This window comes from Ictalurus furcatus, chromosome 6, assembly GCF_023375685.1.
Source record: "Ictalurus furcatus strain D&B chromosome 6, Billie_1.0, whole genome shotgun sequence".
NCBI lineage: Eukaryota > Metazoa > Chordata > Actinopteri > Siluriformes > Ictaluridae > Ictalurus > Ictalurus furcatus.
The window spans coordinates 20,521,712-20,548,382 of NC_071260.1; the positions used below are offsets into that span (position 1 = coordinate 20,521,712).

Genomic DNA, 26,671 nt, shown 5'->3' on the forward strand with positions numbered 1-26,671 from the left:
AGTTTGGTGTTGCTAGCCAAGGGGAGGCACAGCTAAGTTCTCACTGTATGGGTTTAACTGCTACAGTGCCATGCAAAGTACATTATCTTTCCTTATACTCTGCTCATATCATGTTCATGTAAACTAAAACTCATATAGACATTTACACACCTTGTTTTCCTGCTCAGCATCAGAGGATGTTACTGTTTCAGTTTCAACCCATTTATTGTTTTTAAAAAAAATAATCTGTGTATATTAATTTTTCCTCACATTGACTATGAGCTAGCATTTGGCAGAATTGAGTTCTGTCAGCCGATAAGACACGAGTGTTTCCACGTATTTTCCAGTAAACCCTGTCTGACTAGTCTCGCTTCCGTTCCCTGAAGATATAAAATGACAACATCGCCATCTTCTTTTACTGACGTTCAGTTACATAGTGACACACTGGCTTAAGAAAAAATCTTCAGGGTTACACCTCCCAATGCCCAGGCCAGGTTATGGCCCTGGTTTTGACCTCACTGGCCACTTGTAACACATTGTAGAGTTTTGAGATTATTAAAGTTATAAGAAGCTACAGACTGTAGGAAATGATGTTGATGGGATACTTTTGGTTGATTGTCAACTCAGCATTAGCAGTGAAGTGTTTAAAAGAATCCCATAAACAGTGCTGTACACTTGTATCAGCACCATACACAAACCACAACCATGTCAGTGTCATTGGTGACATTAGTTCTGTGATGGTCCTTTTCCACTGATGGAGGGAATATAGGAGGGTGACACAACAGATGGACTACAGTGAGTAACTGGTGGACAATCATGTACAGTTGTACATGTAGGTTTACCTGGCAATATCGTTTCGGTCCACCATGCGGCGCTGTTGTCACGTGTGAGACGGTTTGTGTGTGTGTGTGTGTGTGTGTGTGTGTGTGTAAAAGAGGGAGCCACCGCTGTTTCTAGACAGTGGCAGATGAAAGTAGTTGTGCAACACGTGAATTCCCGGCGGAAAGGCGAGTCGCGAGTGTCACAAGCTCCTTGCCGACCTTTACCTCCGTCATACACGTCCATTCAGCCTAAAGAGCGGACAGGGTGCGGAGAAACAACACCTGGTATGCAACCATTTGTTTGACCCTCTCGTGTGTTAGTAAAAATAAGTATATTACTAATAGCCCTAGTAGCGCTTTCGTGCGGCTTTTCTGTTCAGGAAGTGACGTTGTATTCATCGGTCACAGTTGATATATGGGGCAACGTCTAATCGCATGGCATTAAACATATGCACTAAATACCATTTAAAATCACCTTTTAAAAGATTCTTGTTAGTTTACACATAGCCTCGGTTGTAACATGTGTATGTTAAGCTCGTGCACCTCTGTATGTCACTTGAATTTATTAGCAATTGGCTAAAAAGTGTTTACTCACTTGTAAAGTATACTTACGGCCTCGCAAACGTTACTTTAAGGCCACAAGTACACTTGTAAGGATACATATATCCCTGCCAATGCTGTGTAATGTTAAATAACATTGTAGTCGATAGTCTCCTAGGCTCCATTACTATTGGATTTAATGTACGACAGGCCTTTAGATAGCCTGCACCATGGTTACAGCAGAATTATTTACCCGTTCTGCTACACAGAGAAACACGCTATTCTGAAGATATACCGCGAGACAGACTTGTTGTCCCTGACAGTTTATTAAAATGTGTAATGTTTCAGTTGGACACAAATTCGTTTCTCAGGTTTATAAGGCGTGTGCCAGGGGATTTGGAGGCTTTGTCGGTGGTGGGGTCGCTGAGACAGAGCATCAGGACCATATTGGGAGCTTTTACTTTCTTTTTTCCACTTTCAGTCACGTGACTGCGCTTGGTACAGTGCGTGCATTCCAGATAATTCTGATGCCCCCCCCCCTTTTATTTTCTTTTTGTGTACATTTATTTGGCCTTGTCTCTACCTTATGCTAAATTACGCAGGCACATTGCATTCGGGTGACGTTATTTGGGCTAATAATAACTTTTGAGTATGAGTTTTGGACGTAAATAACTGCAAGCAGTAGCACAGTGCCCAGTAAATGTAGGGTATGTGGATTTAATTACTTTCAAGGATGTTTTGCAGTTGTGTCAGAATAAAGTGTAGCCTATGTATAGCGAGGTTTCCCCTTGACCTCTGATATAGTGGTTTAGTAGAGACAGTGTAATGCCCGCTCTGTCCTCTCCTTTATCCAGGATGTGTGGAGCGGCCCGTGCTGTTGAATAGCAGCCCTAAATATAGACTTGCAAGGAGAGAGAGACAGAGAGAGAGAGAGAGAGAGAGAGAGAGAGAGAGATTGTGTGCCTCTGCCTCTAACACTCTCATGCCCTCATCACTGCTGTGTAACGTGAAAGCAGCTCACCAACCGCAGTTTATCCAGATGAATGCTCTGTTTGCTCATCTCTTAACCAGATATTACAAGCCACATAATCCAATAGGAATAATGTTTAAGGTAAAGATGAGTGATATCACTGATTTTCCTTTTGATCCAATACCAAGTGATAGACTATCCCCAATACTGAAACTTTTTCTTCATGTGTATAGGAAATGGGGGAAATTTGACATTTGTAGACGATGACTTTGTGAACATGGATATCAAGCATTATATGTGAAACTGTGAAGCTACTAACTTGATAGTGTTTGGCAACTATATGGCCAAAAGTTTGTGAAGACCTGACCATCGCACACATATGTTGGCCTTCCCCAAACTGTTGCCCCAAAGTTGGAAGCACGCAATTGTCTAGAATGTCATTTGTATGCTGTAGCATAGTATTACGATTTCCCTTTACTGGAACTAAATTGTCTAGTCCAAAATATTCCAGTATGACAATGCTGCGCACAAATCGAACTTTGTGAAGATGTGGTTTGCCAAGGTTGGTGTGGAACTGCACTGACAGCCTTGACCTCAACTCCACTGAACACCTTTGGGGTGAACTGGAGCACCGACTGCGCATCAGGCCTTCTCACCCTGCATTAGTGCCTGATCTCATTAATGTTCTTGTGGCTGAATGCGCACAGATACCCACAGCCACACAGCCACAATCTAGTGGACAGCCTTTTCAGACGAGTAGAGGTTATTAAATCTTGTATAGGCTAAAGCATCACCATTTAACCATGTTATGTAGACATGCAGTAATGTTCTGGACTCAGTCTCCCAAAAGCATCATAAAGTTAAGATCATAAGATCAGAGAGAGTGTGAAATGTGACACTTGTTTTACCATTTAACAACCACATTTGTACTGCAATTTATTTTAAAAACTAAGCCCTGATTGATTCTAATCCAGTGTGCAATCAGACCTTGTTAGGTTTATTATATGCAAATCTGTTATGCTCAGTGACAAGTGATAAAGCTGGGCTTCAAATCATTAATAATTAATGTGATGTTTTATAATATGTTATTCTGTATCAGTTCACCTATTCTTGTTTTTCACCCCTTGCATTCCTTCAAGTTTTTTTTTGCAAGTGCACAGTTGAGCGCCTTTGTTCTTTCATTTCTGAACCAGAAACATGTAAACAGAAACCTGAAACAAAGAAATCAGTCAGATTTCAGATTTTGTGAATCACAGTTTTTATGTGAACTTCTAGATTACATGATTATTACAGGTCTATAATCTCTCCTAAGAGTTACAAACTGCAGCTTTAAATTAATGGCATAAATTAACATTTTTACATCACTGACTCCACTATGTACAGTATTGTCATATCATTATATTCACTTTTCTTAGTTAGCAAGATAAATGCTTTTTTGAAAAAAAACATTCATTTAAGATGAATCATATTAGGTGGAACTCTCAGATAGGATTGATTCTGGTCAAATGATTCAAGTTACCAAGTGTGTAACCTGTGGAATCAAAGAACCAAAATGTATATAAATAGAGTGAATAGACAGGAGTGTGATTTTTATTTAAAGCTGATCTGGAGTGGTTGGGAATGTTCTAGAACAGTCTCAGGTTCCCTATGGTGACTGGTGATCTCGGAAATTCATGCACTGTGTTTGACACGAGCGTGTAACAGGCTGAATGCCAGGAATACCTCAAGCCTAAACCAGGGCCAAGAGCCTGTGTGCTGTATAGGACTGAATCTGACTCACACACTTAGTCTGTGGGTGGCTGAAGGAGGGGGCATAGGAGGAATGTGCTGTAAAGCACTTGCATGGATGAGGACTATCACATGCCTGCACAAATACATATAGTAGTTCAGGCTGCTCTCATTCTCAAACACACAGTCACCTACATTTACTGTCACATAAAACAGTCTTCCTCAGACTCAGATTTGGAATTACACCCCTCCCCGCTGGCAAAAACATCCCCTGCAGTCGAGACAGCCAATGATACTAGATTCAAACATGCTACTCAGTGCACAGTGAGCTCATACTGCCTGTAACTCTAACTGTGTGTGTGTGTGTTTGTGTGAGTGTATGTGAGCGAGTGTGTATGAGATGGTGGGTGGATGAGTGTATATCTTTATCTGTATCACTCTACAATGCTACAAAAGTAGACACAAGAGCAGCTCAGACCTGGATGTCACTGCACACAGGGACTCAAATCAACTTCATCTCTAATTTGCCCATTTCTATCCCCTCTTTTTCTGCCTACTCACTGCCTGTACAGGAGAGCAGAGTGTTTTAAAAGTGTCATTATGCCATGGCGTCTCTTGGCGCCTCCTTCGTTCAAATCAAATTTGATGACATCCACTTCTACGAGAACTGTGGCGGCGGGAGCTTTGGCAGTGTGTACCGTGCCTGCTGGATCTCGCAGGACAAAGAAGTGGCGGTGAAAAAGCTGCTGAAGATTGAGAAAGAGGTGGGCGACATAATTGCCTGTGCTTTTCATATTCGCGTTTTAATTGTCAGTGTGATAATCATTTTAATTGCCTCTCTGCATGTAGCGCCTGGTGCTATGCACCAGCCTCGAATATGCTTCCCCCTTGCTCTGAAGAGGGTGTGTGTGGTGCTGAGGGTTTCATTTGTGGTCTTAGAAATACATGCACTGTGTCTTTAAAAGAAAATTATCACATAATTAAATCATATTAATCTCAGGTGAGAACTATGTTTGGCTTCAAATTACTTTGAAGTGATGGATTTGTCATTTTGTCATTTCTTTTTTTTAATGTTTTAATTTTAGCTCAGACTATGTCATTTTTTTGTATCACTAGGATCCTTGTAATTCAGTTGAAAAATCTGCAGTTTAAAATGTGAAAAAAATGTTAAATGAACACATTGGTTACACAAAATAACTCTGTAACTTTGATACAAGGATGTAAGTAAAGCATTAGTTTGATTTCCGGTTACTCCTATATATCAGCAGTATTGTAAATATTTTGAGCTGCATAGAAGCCCCTGATGTCTTGCCATCCCTAACATTGGCTTATTAATAAAAATCTGAATATCATACAGCATGCAGCAACTCACACAGCATGCCTTTCTCATAAACAAATATAACACATAAAATGATGTTGCGATAAAGTTTTGTTAGAAACCTAATAAGTATCAGATATCACAGGATGATTTGGTTATAATAACTGTTACAAAATCTGTAAGTCGCACTCAAGAAAATCATTTTCTTGTTTATCACAATGTGTTTTATTTTTGGTCCTTATTTGTTGCCTCATCTGTCACAGGCAGAGATCTTGAGTGTACTCAGCCATCGAAATATCATCCAGTTCTATGGTGCAATTCTTGAGGCCCCAAACTATGGAATCGTCACAGGTCTGTTTTTACACAAGCTCTTATGCCTTGCAGTCTTTTTCTACTTTGAGTCTTCATTATGACTATCATTTATTTCACTGATGACTTATTTGCATCAGAATAATAATTTTAAAAACACTGACATCATATACATATATAATAATAAACCTATGGCCATGTCCGAATGTCAATATTTGCTCAGTCAGTTTCATAATTTTTTTATTGATGCTTTCTAAGAAATAACCACACTAAGTCAACAACTGTTAATCACAGACAATTTGATTACATACATCACTAGTTAGTCAGCATTGTTGGGTTTGTGTAACTTGTCAAGGCACCAAGGTGGTCGGTTATAATTTTCAGTTTATTAAACATATTAGACTGTCAGACTTTTTTATTTCTCTTATTCAGTGGCCTGCACCAAATAATGACATAAAAATAGAAAATAACTACTAACCTCTGAAGTAGACACATTAGGCTTGTTGATAATTGATATTGTTATATTAAAGTTATATTATAGGGGCAGTGGTAGCTCAGTGGTTAAGATGTTGGACAACTATTCATAAGTTCAAATCCCAGCACTGCCACTGCTGGGCCCCTGAGCAAGGCTCTTAACCTTAACTGCTCAGTTGTATAAATGAGATAAATATAAAGCGTTTGCCAAATGCTGTAATGTTGTGAAGTACTTGGTCATGGGATGGTAGGAATATTGTCCTATTACTGAAGCCAGACTTCTGTATTACAATAATTCTCTATAACCTGAAGAAACTATACATCCTAATCTTAGCAAGTATACCAGAGATGTTTAAATCCTGTGTTCTGTCTGACATTATTTAGCTTTGTCAGTAAAATGAATGGCTTGGCCTTGCACAGCTATTGGTAGAGCATTATATAATGTTCGTCTTTTTATTTGAAAGTCTGTCAGACTAGGTTTGTTATGTGATCAGTGCAGCAGTAGGAAGGCTATAGTATGTAGATGGAGTATGGGTTGTCAGGGAACTGCCATCTCTATTTATCAAAGACCAACCTAATTAGCACCAGGTAAAGGAGAGACGTTTACAGCCAGCCTAGCTGGCATCTTGTCTTTCCAGTTTCATCAGCAGGGTTATAAATCTCCCATCCCATTATATTTCAGTAATATCAACAGCCTAGTCAAAGCTCAGTGTTTAATAAACAATTTATCTGATTCTCTCGCTTCTGTATATAAAATGGCGTATGTGTGATATGGCTTATAAATTTCATACAAATATAATTTGAAACATTCATGAAGTTTCTGTATTTTAGTCAAATGCAATATATGTTAATAGTCTGATCACATGCCAATAAAAAGGACTTTCCAGAAATAGGTACGGCATGTCATCTAGGAATTCATGATAAAGGGTAGGGAGGATACGTCTTGTGAAAGAATTCAAAGTCCACAAGAGAGAAAACTGTTGTGACATCAGTGAATTTTCTGTGATATACGATTATTTATATTTAAGGTTTTCTTGCAGTGCCTTTTTTTTTAAATTAAACCTTAACATAAATGCCACATTTTATGATATTCATGTTTGATTTCTGTTAGCACTTGAAAGTTCAGCTCTACTAATGAGCATACAATGCTAGATGACATATATGTATATTATGGAGTGTACATGTAACCATGAGTTTATGTGGCTATTTCAATTTGGCATTACATTATGTTTTTTTTTAATGTGTTGTGGCCTTTATAGTAGATGATTCCTCTTCATATTCTTATAGAGGATTTGCAATAAACTATGATTTCCTCTGAGAGAATAACTGCTGCATGGTGTTATATAACTTTCACCATATTATTTATTATCTATATTTACATAAGGGGGGAAGCTTGGACATATGAACTGGCCACATTCCCATGGGAAAGGCACTGGACAGTAGGGGTCACTCTCACGCCTTCATGGAAATATGAGCTTAACATGAGCCCTGTATACTGACGTAATGATTCTGAGTGATCAGTGTTCTCCTTCAAACACTTTGAGACATTTAGCAATATTGTGTGGTCAGCATTTGATACAGCAATGTCTCTCTGAATGGGTAGAATTAGACTTTTAAATAAAAGATGTGGTATCAGATTGCTGTTTTTACAGCTTAGGCCCATTGTTTTGAGTTTAAAAACACATTGCATTAAATATTTTGCCTTTCATTTATGACATTTATTTCAGAGTATGCCAGTGGAGGGTCGTTATATGAGTATCTATCAAGTGATGCAAGTAAAGAAATCAGCATGAGACAGATCATGACCTGGGCAACAGAGATGGCTAAAGGTACACACAAACATACACATGCAGCAGAATGTAGCTGGAGCTATTTACAAAAAAAAGACATTATTTATTAAAAACTCATAATGTAAAATGATAGATTTGGATAATCACTAGGAATTTTAATCAATAAATAAGTATTAATTAGCAGCATAAATGCTGAAAATTGTGAAAGCTTATGTTGTACTTAATTATAGCTGCAGTAATTTCTCTCTTGTTTACTGCAGGAATGCATTATTTACATGCAGAGGCCCCGGTCAAAGTTATCCACAGGGATCTCAAGTCCCGAAATGGTACTTTTGCCAATTCTCATGAGTTTTTCCCAGACTGGTTTTAAGTAATTCATCTTAAAATATATGATTCAGTCACTACTATGAATTGTTTTGTATAGCTTATTGGGAAACTATACACAGTAGACACAAGCAATGAATGTGAGTCTAGACTTTAGTTTAAGTGGTTATAGAAAGTTCTTATGACTCTAAAAACCTGGCCAACAATAATAGAAGCCTATTTACAACAGGAAGTTTTCTTACCTGCACATGGTGTCTTTCTTTATAGTGGTCATGACAGCAGACAAAGTTCTCAAGGTATTTCTCAAGCTCCATTCCTTGATTCATTAATGGGTTTTACCATGCATACACTGAGACTTAACATTTGTATAAATCTGTCCATGTGATTATAGATCTGTGATTTTGGAGCATCTAAATTTCACTCCCATACCACACACATGTCTCTGGTGGGTACGTTCCCCTGGATGGCACCGGAGGTCATTCAGAGCCTTCCTGTTTCTGAAACATGTGATACATACTCTTATGGAGTGGTGAGTCTCTCTCTCTCTCTCTCTCTCTCTCTCTCTCTGTATGTGTGTGTGGTTTTGTGTGTGTGTGTGTGGGGGGGGGGGAAACCCTTCACATGGTCATACTTGATTACACATAATTCTGAACTGAAATAGGTTTCTCTTTTGCATGTATCTCAATCACAAGTAAAGTACTAGCATTTAATAGTCTCTGTAACACCAAAAGTAAAAAAGGAGAAAATTGTATTGAAATATTCCATTTCACTTCCACTGAAAGACATCAATAGACTGGAAAATAAATTAGCATCTAATTTAATTGTCTGTTTTTATACCCACCTTTATTCCTAACCTACAGCTGTTAAAGTTATAAATTGTTAATCTGGCTCTTTATCTGCCTAACATAAAATATATTTGTATGCGTTCTTAACGTAGGAATTGTCAAAGAATGTTCTAGATAGAAAAACCCAGCTTTGGTCAAAATCAACACTCAAAGGCATTTGTGCAGCTTTTATAACTACACATTATAATTGATACTGTAAATTTCAGAACAATATCTATTTCTGTTTGTGTGTGTGTGTGTGTGTGTGTGTGTGTGTGTGTGTGTGTTAGGTTCTGTGGGAGATGCTCACTCGTGAGATTCCTTTCAAAGGGTTAGAAGGGCTGCAAGTGGCTTGGCTGGTTGTGGAGAAGAATGAGGTAAACCATAACTAATCATTTACAATTTACAGAACTCAGCTCTTTGTTTCTCTATAATTGATTTTTATGTGATCAGAAATACAGTACTTGCGTTCACTCACACTGATCACACTGAAACTCACCAAACCCATAACCTTGTTTGCTGCAGAGTGATATTCTCTCTTCCATGTTCTGAGCTCTTTGTAGCTTGTGTGTTGTAAAGTGGATAGGATGGTAATGTAGTGTGTGTGTGTGTGTGTGTGTGTGTGCTGCAGAGATTGACTATTCCCAGCAGCTGTCCTGCCAGTTTTGCAAACCTGATGAGGAAATGCTGGGAAACAGAACCAATGGTAAGAATTCAGTCATTAGTCACGAACAAGATTGTGTTTACTCTCCAGAACACAGTATCTGTTTCTGCAAACACAATTTATTCATGTTATGATTTATGATAGTGCATGGAAGCCCTGCAATAAACTTTTAATAAAATATAATGCAAACAAGTCACAATACAATGTCTTCAGTTATTATCTTTATGTTAGTGTTAATCCTGTCAGTTCCACATGTAGCAGAGCAAACACTAAGAACAAAAGAGGAGTAAGTCATCCTTATTAAGGTGTGGCCTGATGTTTCACTTTCTAAGCTTTTGAATGTTTCATATCATTTGAATGAAATGATAAACTTCCAGAATCCAGGAGGCCTCTGTCATCCTGCCATCAGGCTTCAGTTTGTCAGGTCACATATCTCCTCAAACACTTCCACACCCAGTTCAGTGAAGATGATAAATAGACTGGCTCAGCCTTCATCCCGCCAGTCAATAAGCGCAGTACGAGCCAGTTTTGGTTTATTTATTTATTTAATTTCAGATTCACAATTAAACATGACAGTGAACTTTTAATCGTGTAATAAAAGGCTGTTTATAGGCTGTGTACGAATATTTCTTCTAGCTGTTTTCAGCTAGAAAGTGCTTCAGACCATTCCATTTCTTCTTATGATGACTTGTTTCGTCATGTCTTGGATATTAATGCTGCATGTGATTCACCAAGGATCTATTTTCACAGCCAAATGATGATGCATTGATATATTTAAAGGGGCATTTAATAGTTACGGACTATTCTGTCATTTTGAATCATTGCAGTAATGCATGACTGCTAGCCAACTGGGTGCCAAAATTAGCACAAACAAGTTTATAGACTTATTGGCCTAAAGCTACGCATAAAATTGGTTGGAAACCCTTTTAGATGTGCAGTTAGACACTAGAGATCATTTTCCCTGCGCAGTTATTCATATCGATGTTAGTTTTGATCACAGGACACTGCTGGCTGAATATTTTTGTTTGGTGGGGTTTCCTGAAACACTGCAGTGATTTCTGTTTTTTTTCCTTTTCTTTTTCTTTAAAAAAAAACCCCCCTAATCCTAGCAATGCTGCTAAACCTGATATACTACCACATCACTGTCTCTGTTGTACTCTAAATGATCCACAAATAATATCTGGCAGGTAAATTGTGCATAGCGATAGATGGATTACAGTCACTAATAGTCCTACAAAACACACTTACATAGTGATAAACCAACAGTTCTCTGTAAATTAGAAACACAGCTAAATTCTACTCATTCCACCTGATTGTTTAATTTTTGGTCTTTTAGAAAAGTTGCAGTGAAAGGGTAATGCATTTTTGAATATGCAGTGATATAGGTTTTTGTTCTGTTGTAGAAAAGACCCTTATTTAAAGAGATCCTGTCAATCCTAGAGGCCATGTGCAATGACAGCCAGCTCTCTGACCAGTGCAACTCCTTTCTGCAAAACAAAGCAGAGTGGAGGTAAGGTTATGTACATCCACACACACACATACACACAGACACACACACACACACACACACACACACACACACACACACACACACACACACACATGCAGTCTATAGTCATGCATGGACATGTACCAGTGTAATGGAATGTGAACTGCTCAAGATCCAGCTCTGGTGTTTACTTATTACTAAACACAACAGCTTTATTTAATATCAGTATTTATCACTAACATATTAGGCCCTTATTTACTGTTGATCTGATCTGCAATGTTGATAACACCTGCAAAAAATGCTCAAGCTGATTTATGACAGAATAGTTTAGTATTGGTATAGTTTCATGTAAGTTTTTTTTTTTTTCTTCAACTGAGCAAATTAGCAATGAATAAGCGTTTGCATTAAATATGCACTTTCAGGGCAAGTCAGGGTATTTTGCACCCACAGTGAGATTTACTAACCCCGAACATCACATTTTAATTCACAGTAATACATGCAAGTATTATATTTGTTTATAGCTGTTTTATCTGTCTGAAGATAAAATAAAGACATAATTTTATTGAAGTTTCTCATGATCATGCACCAGTCTCTCAAAATATTCTGAAAGTGTCTTTAATTAGGACAATATTACTGCAGAAAAATGTTCTTTACATTTATTATTAACACACATTCATGTCTACATTCTTAATTTGCTCCTACTGTATTTTAACACTCATAACATATAATTAGTTTTAAGGGATCTGAGGTCACAACTACAATCAAGAAGAAATAACAGAGAATTTAAATATTGGTTCCTTCATTACCTTATTTGGGATGTCAGGAAATCGGGATCCTTGGACTCCGTGAAACTGGGGAAGTATAAACCTGTCAATCTACAATTTAAATTCATGTAGTCATTCTTCCATTACAAATCTAATATACTAAATGGAGCACAGAATCGAAATGAAAATGATGTCTCGGTTTAATTACTTACTGGCTGCACTGCATATTGTGATAGCTGAATTTCATATATAAACGTTAACTATATGATGGCAGCTGAGTATTAAGATAGGCTTATATTTGGTGGGAGTAAAGCATGGTCAGTATGAAGCATTCCCACCATGCAGTCTGGGGCTTCAGTGTTTTGGTGCCACGACAGACAGCTGTAGAGGATTCTGGGTGCGTGATGTTAGACCTATATTAAGATCAGTTGAAACAGGCCCCAGAGCAGAACAAGAGATTCCCGTCTTTCAGGTCCTTCCTACAGAAGGCGAGAAAATAAAAGTAGCAAATGTGATGTCTGGAAAACAAGTAAGCTAAGGGCGCATGTGAATGTGAAATTCCGTGTGTGATTGTCGAGTAAGTGACAAGCAAGGAAAGCAATTACATGGGAAGTTTGGAGTTGGAGTGGAAGCCTGGTTGGAGGGCACTGTGTGGGAGGTCCGGGTTGCGTCACATGCTTCTTTATAAATAACTGCCGTGGGACAAAAATTTGCAGCCTACCCACTGCCCCCTCTGGTGGCCTTTATGGTGATCACAGTGGTCAAATTATGCTCAGTAGTGGAAATAATGAGACTGACAAATACTACTAAGACCTGTTATTATGAAAGACAAGTTCTTTTTGTCAAATTCTATCATATTTTACAAGATAAAATCACTACTCACTATTATTAATGAAACAATAATCTGGCCTATTAAAAACAGTAATGGCAGTAATGCCTAACTACTCAATACTCAAATATCAGGAGTAAGCCAATAAGACACTATTCTGTGTCACCCAAAAGAGGATGAGTTAGGGAGATTTTCCTTGCCATTGTCACCTCTGGTTTGCTCATTAGGGATCTAAATCTATATCCAGATTTCTGTAAACCTGCTTTATAACCAGGTCTATTGTCAAAAGCACTATGAAAATAGAACAAAATAGCATTGAATTGAAATTAAAACTAAAACAAGGTGTATGTGTGGTACCTACCAATTAAATTAAATTCATTTCAACCACTTTAACAAAAGTGTGTGCTGAAAGGTTATTATAATAATATAATAATAAATAATAGGAATAATGCATTCTTGAATAACAAAAATGTTGGTATTACAATAGAACAGGAGGTTATAAAGACTTGTGGACCCTGTGATTGTTGAATTGGTGTGCAGGTTGGTCTCTTTGAAATAGTGAAATAGTGTGATATGAAGACTGAGGTATTTGTGTAATGTTTCCCCGTGTAAAGGCGTGAGATCGAGGCGACTCTGGATCGCTTGAAGAAGCTGGAGAGGGACCTGAGCACTAAAGAGCAGGAGCTGAAGGAGAGAGAGCGCCGCCTCAAGATGTGGGAGAAGAAACTCATAGAGCAATCCAACACTCCAGTGAGTCCTCTCTCTCTCTCTCTCTCTTGCTTTCTCACTCTTTTTTCACATCATCACCTGCCACTTTTCTCATACACATGCACTCTCATGCACTCACTCCGTGTAAGGCAGGAGGTAAATGTATTGTGAAAAGAATCGTTCAGTTTGGTTTGTGTTGCTGCTCTACACAGCATGCTGACAGATATTAATCTGGATGTGTTCACATGGCCTGCCACAGAATGCTTGCAGAGCACAAACAGGGAGACAGGAATGAACGTTTAGTGGCACAAACTTGTTGGCTTTCCTCATTTTCACATTTCACCTGGTGCTGTTCTGTATGATCATTCCTCTATCATGAAAAAAAAAATCACTAATTTCCTTTTCCATCTTGTATTTGAGTTTGGTTTTGCTATTTGTTTATGTCTACTTGTCTATTTACTCTCCCTCTTTCCATTTCCTATCTCATTTTGTCTCATTTTTGCCTTTCTCCCATCCTCTCCCCTTTCCCACTTTCTCTATCTCCCTTGCCTTTTCCGCTCTCCTCTCAGCTCTTTGCCCCCCTGGCCACTAAGATAAGTTCAGAGTCATATTTTGAGACTAAGATGGAGGAATCAAAGAGCTCTGAGCTGTCGTGTGAGATAAGGGGCTGCTGTAACGGAGAGCTGGGCGCTTTGGCTCTGCAGGCTGTGATGAAAGGCTTCGAGGACGTGTTCAGCCTGGATGCCCCCTCTGTCCCTGTCCTGCACTCGGACATGCAGGTCAGCATGCAGGCCACGCAGAATTCCTCCAAGACCTGTTCCATGCGAGAAGGACACAAAATCAGCATGGCTGCCTTTAGCTGGTCCGATGACAGTGACAGCGATTAGGAGTAGCTCCTCTCGGTTAATTAGCCGGCCTCAAAAACTGTGGTCTTATACTAGCTTTCCTCACTGTTCGCAAAAATATTGAAGATATTACTCATAATTCTAAAAACAAATGTTGTCTGTAAGGTTTTAGATCTATTTGTAGGAAATATCTATTATGTAGTCCTGATATTGCAATTATTACACTTTTTTGCTGATTTATTTTTCTAATAATAACACTATGGGTTTTTTTTTTCAAAACACACGAATAAACATATATAGAAACCTCTGACTGAGCTAAGAGGTGAAAGTAGTAATTGTTTCCCACTCCTACATATGGACTGCCTTAGCCCTGCTGGTCCTACGCCTACAGAGTCCTTATGGATGTAATTTATGGCAAATGAACTGGACGTATAGCAGCGTGCTGAGGGGCGAGCGAGCCGCGTGTCAGCCTAGTGAAGATTCGTGACATTTTGCTGACATTAAGATTGGCCAATTTGAGCAGTGAGGCTGGGAGATACTCACATAGGCAAGAAAGGCTAGCGAGTGAGAGAGAGTGTGTGCGCGCGTGTGTGTGTGTGTGTGAGAGAGAGAGAGAGAGAGATTTCCTTTGGTAAAACTTTATGAAACTTTGATACAAAAAACTGAGCAAACCTGTCTTTGTGTTCTTGGATTATCTAAACGAAAATCCTTATATACAAAATTCACACAATCTAGAACGTAACATTAATATGTTGCTGAACACATTTGTTCCTACAAATTTTCATGGATTTGATGCAGTTTAGATGTACTGTATACGTTACATTCTAATTGAAAGAATGCATACTAATAACTGCATGGTTTATTAGGGTAAATACCTCGCATATGAGCTATACACAGATATGAATATGAAGTCATTTTTTTGCTTTTGTTCATTAAAACACACAATGAAATGTTCACATTCTAATATTTATTCCTTTTATGTTTTGTACTTGGAGTGCCCTTGTTTGCGGTATCACATTATTATTCCTACCCAGACTTTGATAACGTTTGCATTTAACAATCAAATTAATGTAGAACATATATTCATTAGAACTCATATATATACACATACACATACATACATACATGCACACATACAATATATATATTATAGAAGGTTCTGCATTTGTATTTGCAGTTTATCTTAGATCCAGTGTTTTCCTTTGACATTCTATTCATATTCTGTTTTCTTTTTTTGATCCTGTCTCTTTCTGCCTTTTGCAATAAACTTTGTCACAAAAAATATGCTTAAACTCTCTTACTTCTATATTTTGCTTTTTATACTTTGCATAAATCTAATATAAAGCTCTGGTGTTGTGAGTTTTAATGGTAAACATAAATGTATGATGATTCAGATGACATGATTTCAGGAGACAAGTGTGTCTGACTATACATAGAACACATTATAAAGCACATATACACTGCAACCGCAACTTTTTTAGATCAGGAATGGCAAAAATCTTTTGGGGTTGCATTGTTGTGCCCCGGAATAAGCTCAGGTTTCAATGTGATCTCAGGACGTGATGTGTGGATGTGCTCCTGTGGCGTCATCTGAGCATAAGGTCAAATCATGGCCATATTCTCTCGGATAACACCAGCAGGACAGTGTGCACTCTGCACCCTGCTGAACTCTGCTGAGCTCTTAAAGGAATTTCAATTACAGAGTCATTTGTGCTGACTGTCTCCACGCCTCCCTTCATCCCATCTCTTCTTTGTCAACAATCTGCTTCCCATCCTTATAAAACCATGCAAGCCAGTTGTGAAATACAAGATGTCTGCTCGAAATGCACTGTTATGTCACTCTAATTAGGCAAATGTATGTCATGGAGCTTTGACGTGTGGCAGATTTTTTTAAAAAATATTATCATTTTGTTTACATCCTCTGATATGTGTCGTACACAGACGGGGGAGTTGAGGGCCCATCTGGCTACACAGGGGGAAAACACAACAGTTGTGCTTTCTCTTTCTTTCCATCCCACACTCCATATTTTTTCATGCACATGTAAGAGGTTTGACATACTCCATGCATGGATTACTGATTCATTTTGATTTCCTTCACCATCTTTTTGCACAGCAGTGTTATTGTACTATAATTTTACCTGCTAATAATGCGATTTGTGTTTTGACTGGCATTTAACTTTTAATGCATTTGTCCCCCTGGAGTTTGTTAGGACATTTCACACAAAAGTGCTGCATATTATATTTTGTATGCATTTTAGCTTCCTAAAGAATTGATGGAATTTATGTTAACTTTATAGCATTCATGAGTAAATTCATTATAGCATTAACATTAACATTATAGCATTCAAGAGTAAATTCAAACCATTCTGTAATAAGAGTTCACTGTTTGTATGCATTACTCTCTCTTTCTCTCTGTAGCTGCTCCCGAACCTGGCCATCCACGTCTGGACAGAGGAGCATGTGGTCAGTATCAGTGTTAAATGTGCATTACAATATTGAATTGATTAAGACAGTACTGACAATTTTAGCTCTTGTGTTCTGTTCACGTCTTCAGTAGACAACCCAGGGCATCTCTTTTGATTTGATAGTAATTTTATATTAAATGATTTTTTGAAATAATTACTATAGCTTATATTTGTCCCAATAGTAGTATAAAATGTGTGAGTTTAAGTAAGTAACAACGTGAATAAGACAAACCATCAGTTTCACATGTTTCTTCATTATCACAAGTAACACAAAATGTCAAGATATTAGTCAGTTTGAATTATTATTAATATATGTACAAAATGGGATAAACAAAATAATATAAGTTCAACACTTTCCATCTCTCTTTTTAAATTGTGTTTATAAAGGTCTTCAACTTTTTTTTTCTATCCACTGAGCATCTTTTGTTTGATCTCAGCTGTAATGTCTGTAGTATAAAGATGTCAATTTACCTGTAGAAATTGATCAAATGTTAGTAATTATTCAACACAGCAGAACATAGGACTTGAGAATTGTAACAGGTTTATTTACTAAAAGGTCGTCCATTTCACAGTACTTCTGGATGTCACAGATTTTTGGGACAGGTAAGAAGTTCTGATAAGATGATTATTTACTTCATCATTTTGGTTTCAGAAATACTTCCCAGCTGTTCATACGTACCAGTCAGAGTGGTAGCGGTACATGTAGTATAAGTACGATTTCCTGCTGTACGTGTGTGTTTGTGGATGTTTTGTTGCAGGTGGGGTAGATTGTGAGATGCAGCGCTATGCTGATGTCTTCAAGAAGAACCATATCACTGGCCGCAGGCTGCTGCTCCTCTCTGAGACAGACATGAGAGATATGGGCATCTCCTCTAAAGGGCATATCATACACCTGAAGGTAGTGTAGTGAAACTGCTGCACAAGGGCACGATATGGAAAGCCGTTTGGTATAATAACACGATGAAAAGGGATACAGATTCTTAGAAGTATAAAACATATTTAGGTAGCTTTGGGTCTAAGACAATTTATTAACGCTTAAAGGTTATCTAAGGGTTTTGATACATAAAATGCATGCAGTTAAAGGAAACTAATCAATAACAGTGTGAGGTCATGTGTAGAAAGGCTGGTGAGGGAACAATTGTTTATAGCTGATCATGGGAGCTAACTTGTTTCTCAAATGTTCCACAACATTAACGTGAAAAAAAGTGCAATGTGTCATTCTTTAATTAATAAAAAATTACTAGTTGGCAAATTTCTGTGGAATAAGAGAAACTGAACACTTCGGGATATGTGGTTACTGGAAAATAATCAACTTTGCTCTGGTAATTGCCCTTCTTAAAATTACACCACCCCATCATTGAATATTTTCCTATAACAGCACATTCTGAAGTGTTTTATTCCTTCTATATTGCAGTTATGTGGGTTTTTTTTTTGTTCAAAGCCTTTCTCATCCAAACATGAAATTCTCTGTGCATGAAAATTAGATACTCCATAATCTTAGTGTATTTGTATCAAACTGTATCATGTATTGTGTATAATGTTCCTGAGAGACAACATTCATTCTTTTTTTCAGGCTGAAATTGAAAAATTAAGAAATGATTATCTGGCGCTGTTCCATTTCCCTCCGTTAACAAAGGTATGGGCAGTTTTGTTTAAGAGCTCTGTTTTGCATAGATTTGTTATTTTCGGTTAATAATTGAAATCAATTTGTTAATTTGCTTTGATAATGTGTTGGTAAATTAGTGTTTCCTTAATTGTTCATCATTCACTGTGTAGTGTCTGATTATAACTTGTTTCCTATTCTGTGTGACCACGAACCTTAGCTGGGTCTTTCTACCAAGAAACTACATTTTTTAATATACTGTTAATGATGTAAGTAGGGTTTTGCCTGTTGAAATCTCCCTGTGTCCCCTCTCAGGAGGAATGGGACAGAGAAGAGGAGGAGAAAAGCTGGAGGAAGACTGTTAATCTGGAGCTGGTATTTGGTTATCACTGGAAACCAGGAACAGGTCCAAAGGTACAACAAATGGCTAAAGAGTACCTACTGTTTGACTCATTTGTGCAAATAAGGATTACACCAACATTTGTCTGTTAATTCATTTGCACCACACTTGTTTATTGCAACAAACCTTGTTCATAAGATAGCATGGTTTAAGATGCCATTTAATCCTGGATTTAGTCTTATTGTACACTAAATTTCCTAAATGATAATTTGATAATGATTGATCACAAGAGAAACATAGACTTGATGACAATCAGAGATTAAGAGGTTTAATTCTTGACTTGTTGAGGTGTTTGAAACTGGTGCAAAAATAAAAATGGTGCAATACAACTTGAATTAAAACGCAACATTAGAAACTGTAGATCCTTGATTAGCTCTAAGTACACTTAGTCGAATCCTCAAGTCCTTGTTAATTCAGCCCACCATTAATGTTTCAAAATTTCATGTGTCTTTTCTTAAAAATAATACTTTTAAGTATTTTTTTTTTAATTTAAAACAAAGCTTGGTCATGCACATTTTATTTTCAAAGTCCTATATTTATAGGAACTTTAGAAGTTCCAGGCCTAAAGACACATGTTTGGTGTCTACAGCTAGAAAGCCCTTAGCTCTATATCAGAGTTTTAAAACTGCTGATTCATATTCATACTTCATTTATTTTTCACCTCACACCACACACAGTGCATAGATATGTTTTTGCATTCATTATTCTGAATTGTTATTTGCACTGAAGACTGAGGTCTTTCGTTCCCTGGGTGATGACTTGTCATCAGTGTATAGAACCGAGACTCTTTAGGATGTCAAGATGGCAACACTCGCCTTGAAGTTGCCATTTCCTTAAGTAAAGACGCCTGTTATTCTCCCATCAGCTATTGACCACCGTCTCACTGAGCACATTTTTTTTGTTTGCAAGATTGATTTTTTTCTTCTTCCCTCCTTTAAAAATAAACAGAAAAAAGATAAATAAATCTTCTATCTAGAGTGATACAGAGCATCCACCCCCTCTTGCTTGCGAAGGCTTTGTTCAAGTCTCAAAGAGGGGAGAAAGGCCGCTTCTCCACTTGCTGCTTGAATTTAATCAAAAATGGCCCATTTAGCCAGAAGTCATTTATTTTTTTTTTAAAGGCAAATGTTATTTAATCTTTCAGCTGTTCATTGTCCCATCATAAATAGTCCCCTTTCAGTGCGTGCAGCAGGGCTGAAGCGAGGCTGCTAATTGCCTCCCATTTCTCCTGACATGTGGTGGTTTAGTGGGGAGGAAACTCAGCAGGGAGAAGGAAACAGGAGGCTGAGAAAATGAGAGCTAATTATTTTCCCCTGCCTGGTGTCAGGCTCTGTGTCAGCCTTGTTTTTACAAACTGGAAGGTTCTTTTGGACTAAATAAAACAAACCAGCTCTGCTCACTTTTCCCCGTTCTCTCCTTCTCTCTCTTCCCCCGCCCTCTCTCTCTTTCTCTCTTTCTCTCTTCCTCTCTCTGTCTCTTGTTCTCCTCTCTCTCTCCCTCTCTCTCTCTTTCTCTCATTCACTCTCTCTCTCTCTCTGGCGGTGTCATGGTAGCAGCTGCACTTCTCAAAGACTAAATGAGGGGCCTGCGATTGTGCACTGGCCATCTGACAGGCAGCGAGTGTGCTGTTAATGAGGATATCAGCACTGAGTCGAGGGAAAGGTGCTGAATTATGTATGAGGCGTCATTAGACGCTCGCTGTGCTGGCCGCCATCACGGCGCATTGTTTCTGCTGGTGTGATTAGGCCAGGCCCAACAGCACCAGGCCAAGGCGCTAGCAGCCTGTTCCAATGAGGAGGAGTCTGGCACCTTTACAGCGAGACACGGCTTCTGACATACACACACTCAGGACCTTTGACACTGCTGCTTTGAGATCCATCCAGCAAACACACACACACATACTCAGTCCTAAACACATAACACACCCTCAGAGCACACACACTCTCATCCATGGCACACTCCTCATTTCAACACTCACACCACACACTTGTGAGGATGTAAAGATGTGTGTTTTGGCTCTCCTGTGATGTGTCCCCCTCTGATCTTAGTACACAGTAGATTGGCTTGCAACAGGAGCAGTGTGTTTTAAGTAATGACCGGTGAATGGAGGAATCATTATTGCCCCGTCAACATGTGCACCAGGTCCAAAGCCAGCCAGCACATTATAACCTGTCCTGTGATGAGGAGCACATTTGCATTGATGATGGGAACGAGAGTGGATGTTATAAGCTCACTTGCACATTTTGTCTTTTTTTTATTGAGGCTTTCATGGTTGGTTCTGATTTTTTCCCTTTGTTGCAAGAGTTTGTTTATTCCTCTAAAATTCTTCGTAGTGTCATTTAGATGGAGTTAATGAGCAATATGCTTGGTTGGATGATACACTGGTTATTCACATAGGCCGATCTCTGAGCTCATTTCAGTACTTGGCTTTTTGATCGGGTTTTGGAGCAAAAAAATTCATAATGACAAACAACATTATATGTAATGTATCATATACAGAGCATGTTGGGACAGCTAATATTACATCTAATGTCAAGTGAAATTATAATTTCTAGGCAGAGTTCTATTTGGAAATACTGTACCAACTATGGGGTGGCATGGTGGTGCTACCCACTGCATTGTTGCCAACAGCCCTGGATTGATCGTGAGCTCAGGTTACTACCTGTGTGGAGTTTCTGTGTATGCTCTCTCCATGTCTGTGTGGGTTTCCTCCAGGTTCTCCAGTTTCCTCCCACATGCTAATAGGTGGATTCTAAATTGCCTTTTAGTGCGAAAGTGTGTGCATAGTGTCCTGCGATGAACTGGTGTCCTATACAGTGTGGATTCCCACCTCATGCTCAGTGTGACTGGAATAGGGTTCAAATCCACCAGAACCTTGACCAAGATAAAGCGGTTACTGAAGATGAAAGAATGAACGATTAAATGAATGGATATACAAGCTACACCAGCTTATTCTGTCCATCTCTGTTGGACTTTTCCAGTTAAATTTGGTTACATGACAATAAACAATTCTTACATTTTTTGTTTGGATATTTGAATACTATTAATATTAAAATGTAGATATTTAAATAGCTAAACAGTTACAATGCCCATCCTTAATAACCAAAACCAAACCAATGACTCATACTGCTAACTAACTCCTTCTGTAGACCTATACGATGCAGTAGGTCTATGTATGATTTTCTGCAGGCTGCACAGTAACCTCTACGTGAGCAGTATGAAATTCGTACTTGTGGTAGTGCGATGGGATATTTGCATTTTAGAAAGCATTTTAGCTGTCACTCCTTCATTCACTCACCAACTGAACTGGCATGAACCCACATTTGACAAATGCACATGTTTGTAGTCTTCCATGTGTATGAAGAGAGGAGATTTCCTCATACATAGGGGAAGGTAGCAAAGTACTGCTCTTTAGCACTGGGAAAAATGTTGGGTAACATACAATACATTATCCATGTAGAATAAAATTTGATAAATGTCACTCATTATTATGAGGTGGGAATGAGTGTGTATATACACAATGCATGGTTCTATCTTGGGAACGTTGTATATGAGGCAGGAATACAGCCTGGATGGGATGCCAGTCCATTGCAGGGCACCATGCACACAAACATTCACTCACTCATTCACACCTTTGGGCAATTTTAACATAGCAATCCACCTACTGGTGTGTTTTTGGAAAGTGGGAGAAAACTGGAGAAACCTACAAGCACACAGACTCCACAATCTCAGGATTGACCCTGAAGCTGTGACCTGCTACACCACCATGCTGTCCAGATATGACACAGCCACACTAAAGGTTATATACAGTATTTTTTATTTTCCTACCGTTATGCCTGTGCCTGCACAGTATTGTCCATAGCTGTTATTCATTGTACTTGAGGCCCTTCAGGAAGTGACATAAGTAGCTTCTGCTCCTGCCTATTAAAAACAATGATAATGTTTACTCCAGTTCTGACTGACAAAACCTCAAAACAAAAGAAAGCTTAAAATTAGCTAATAACTGACCACAGCTTCTGACTGTTTTCGATATGCCTTTTTGCAGGACTGCAAATGGAAAATGTACTTGGAACTTGACGGAGATGAAGTCGCTTTAACCTATATCAGAGATGTCACGTTTAATGCAAACAGACCAGCTGTGGAAGTCTCAAAGATGACCAAGGTACATTCTGTTTGTCCATATTGGTTATAATGCACAACACAGTATAGGATATGAGCTGATGAATGAACATATGTACTTTTTCTTCTCAGCCACCATTTGTAATGGAGAAATGGATTGTTGGGATATCTGACAAACAGACTGTCGACTGCATTGTAAATTATGAGGTAATTGAAATTCACAAAAAAAAACAAAATGAGCACAAGACATACAAGGAACATAACTTATCTCTGCAAACATGCTCAAGCTTTCGCTTCTCTACACACTGATATATACTTTAAAAATGGCAGGATCTGTAGTAGAGTGAATGTAGATGTCTCTCCTCTTTACTGGACCAAACCAGAATCACTCTTTCCCTTACACTTCACTTGGATTGTTTGATTTAAGCCATTAAACCAACAGCTTGTTCAACCACATCAAGTGAAGTATGGACTTTTCTCCATATATCTATCCAGGCATGTCAAATATGCAGTAGGGCACTAGAAGAAGATTGTAGGGCTCGGTTCCTGTTTGGATCTATGCATAACTCACCCTGTGCTTATTGTCTCATCAGAGTGATGTCAGGTCTCCAAGGAGCACAAGACATGTGCACTCAGTGCGGTGGAGCCTGGTCAGTGCGGTAGATGAAATCAGAGGTGTAGAGCTGCTCATAGAAACAGCACCAACAAATGGGGACGGGGACTACAGGAGCGCTTCCAACTCTGGTAATAGTAATCTTTACTTTTTGGAACCACAGACACTGTGAGTTAAAAATTAGAGCAAGGTTCTCTTAATATAGAGGTTGTATATAATGTTAAGTGTCTGGATTTAATTACGATGATGAATGAAAATAGAACTAGAAGTGGTAAAGAGAATTGAAATCAATTATTATACCCAAGTACAACTTGCGGGGAAATAACAGAACTAATTTTGAATTATTTTTGGCATTCACCAACTGTCTCATCATTTTCCTAAAGCATGGTAATATAAAGTTTATACACTACATTGCCAAAAAACCTGACCATCACACCCATATGTTCTTGCTGAACATCCCATTTCAAAACCAGCAGCATTAATAAGGAGTTGGTCCACCTTTTTTAACAGCCTTCTGAGAAGGCTTTGGACTAGATTTTGGAATGTGGCTATAGGGATTTGAGCTCATACAACCAAAAGATCTGTATTAGTGAGGTCAGGCTCTGGTATCAAATGAGAAGGCCTGGGCCAGCCTGTGTTTCAGTTCATCCCAAAGTTGTTCAGAGGGGTTGAGGTCAGGGCTGAGTGCAGGACACTTGACTTCTTCCACACCAGCCTTATCAAATCATGTCTTAATGGACCTCGCTTTGTGCACAGGGGCGTTGTCATGCTGGAACAGGTTTGGTCTCAGCCCCTTAGTTCCAGCAGTGGGAAATCTTAATGCTACAGCATACAAATACATCCTATACAATTGTGTGCTTCCAACTTTGTGGCAACAGTTTGGGGAAGGCCCACATATGGTGATGGTCATGGTCAGGTGTCCACAAACTTTTGGCCATATTTTTCTGCAGTTAGACAGAAAAAATTTACTTGTGCTAGTATACTATATTGATCTCTGCGCTTTTGGATACAAGGTGCCTGTATAATGGACAGTTCAGTGCAAAAGTATGTATGGTTTCTAGGTGAAAAATAGGAAAATGTACCATGATGTTACAAAGTATGCACTAAAAATAAAATTCAAACATGTTACAAATGAAATGTGGGTGTGTTCATTAATAAGACACCAATCCAAAACAATGCAAAGAAAACAGAACCAACAGAAGAGTTTTTGTCATGGAAAGGCAGTTAATGACATATGAAATATTTTTAACAGACATTTACTTCTAGAGATATTCAGAGCTGTATATTAAAGCTTGGTGGACCCAAAACTGTTGAGATGATAGGAAAGACAGTTATAAAAGCAAAGGGAGTAGTTATTATTGAATATTTATATCATATTTAAAAAATACTCTTTTTCTTAAAATAAACTATTTTTGTTACTAGTGATATTGAATGAACATATGTGAAACACACAAAATTTTTTGCACTCAGCTGTCTTTTGTATTATCTCACAGGTGTTGATCCTCAGTGGATTTCCAGTCTGAGATCAAAGCAGCTCAGAGAGGACCAAGCTCAGGAGCGCCACAGTGCCACTCAGAGCAACCACTCAGACAGCATGACCCTCCCACAGTTCCTGTCTGCTTTCGGTAATCAGTCGTCATATGCTTCTGCTGTGCGAAGATCACCCAGTCGCAGTCCACTTTCACAATTGGCCGACTCCCGAAGCTCCTCTCCAACACTGTCAACCAAACTGTCCTCAATCCACCTGGGGTCAAAGGGTAGCAGCCCCTCCAGTACGACTTCTGAGAGCACATCAGAGAGAGACCGTTCTCATAGCAGTAGACACATGTACAACTACCAAAAAAAAAGCTCCTATAGCTCTATAAATGTGACTGGTCGAGGAGACCACAGAATGTTTAGAGGGGGCAGTCATACATATCATGGCAGCTCTAGAGGAGCACGACACCGTACCAACTACGTAGTACCACAAAACCAATCGCAGATAATCCCAGGATTGTCACCAGCAACAGTAGGAGAAAAACAGAAAGATGAGCAAGAGGATGCCAAAGCTGCAGAGGGAGGATGGATTAAAGTAGAACGCAAGAAGCCTCCCAAACAGGACCTTAAGCAGCAGGACCAAAGACAGCTTAGAGGCCGTCCACGAAAAGGAGGAAGAGGGGGGCGTGGGCGGAGCTAAGGGTTTTTATGCTGCATATATGTGGGCATGTGGATCGAAGAATTAAATTATTACACCAAAGGAAAAAAAAAACATTTTCACAAGATGTACAAATAACAGAATCAGCAGATGGAGTCGTGGTTTTGGTATAATAAGAACTAGATAGCAAAGGATTATGAACAGAAGTTTTGTGCACAATAGCTTGAACTAACCAAAAACCTCAATTTAATACTCTTTGACCCAGTCAAATCTGTGAATGTTAACAACACAACCTTTTAACCGTTGGTTTTTACACTGGGGTGTGTGAGCCAGTAAAGAGGTTCAATATTTCTTGTTTGTCTTTTTTTATTATATAACAAAATCATCCAAAGATGACACCTATGGAATATGGACATGGGGCTGTGTCTGAAATGTATTTAAAGATTAAAAAGCAATACTGTACTGTCTATCTGCATGTTACAATCACGTGAATTGCAGTTCTTTTTAAAATGGGGGTGTGAATATAATTACTGCCTTAGACCTTAGAACAGACCAAGGACCTAATTATTTTTTAATTATTATTATTATTATTATTATTATTATTACAATATTTGACTCTGGCCTTGAATCCTCATGAGCCATATGTTTCCAGCTTGTGACGAGGGTCTTTTCCACAAGACACTCCAGAAATACGAATGTTTTAGTGCTCTAAACTACTAATATTGTTTGGGATTTGAATTATATGACTGTTGTTGAGCACAAACACACAAACACCCACCCACACACACACACACACAAACACCACTACCACTACTAAATGAATTAAGATTTATTTTTTGGCTCAGGTTTCAGACAGGTTGTGTTTTGTTATAGCATTTTTATATATTTTTTATATATAACTTTGCCAACTATATCCTATTGTATCATCAAAATAAAAATGGTTTAAAATGACTAGTGTGTA

General features: G+C 38.5%; 1 protein-coding gene across 2 annotated transcripts; it reads left to right on the forward strand.

Annotated features, from left to right (window-relative positions):
- The first annotated feature begins 874 nt into the window (after positions 1-874).
- On the forward strand, positions 875-26,661 carry map3k20a (mitogen-activated protein kinase kinase kinase 20a). 2 transcript variants are annotated; one of them, XM_053627037.1, is made up of 20 exons: positions 875-1,085; positions 4,611-4,802; positions 5,620-5,707; positions 7,867-7,968; positions 8,190-8,255; positions 8,521-8,549; positions 8,645-8,782; positions 9,368-9,454; positions 9,709-9,783; positions 11,145-11,251; positions 13,438-13,573; positions 16,795-16,839; positions 17,414-17,444; positions 17,600-17,739; positions 18,415-18,477; positions 18,760-18,858; positions 22,890-23,006; positions 23,096-23,170; positions 23,557-23,707; positions 25,070-26,661. In XM_053627037.1, the coding sequence occupies exons 2-20, from the start codon at positions 4,644-4,646 to the stop codon at positions 25,750-25,752; spliced, it is 2,391 nt and encodes a 796-aa protein (XP_053483012.1). In that variant the 5' UTR covers positions 875-1,085; positions 4,611-4,643; the 3' UTR covers positions 25,753-26,661. The 2 variants fall into 2 exon arrangements, with proteins under 2 accessions (XP_053483012.1, XP_053483013.1); XM_053627038.1 differs by lacking the exons at positions 16,795-16,839; positions 17,414-17,444; positions 17,600-17,739; ... (4 more) ...; positions 23,557-23,707; positions 25,070-26,661 and adding an exon at positions 14,101-15,660 and having other exon boundaries at positions 879-1,085.
- The last annotated feature ends 10 nt before the right edge of the window (positions 26,662-26,671 follow it).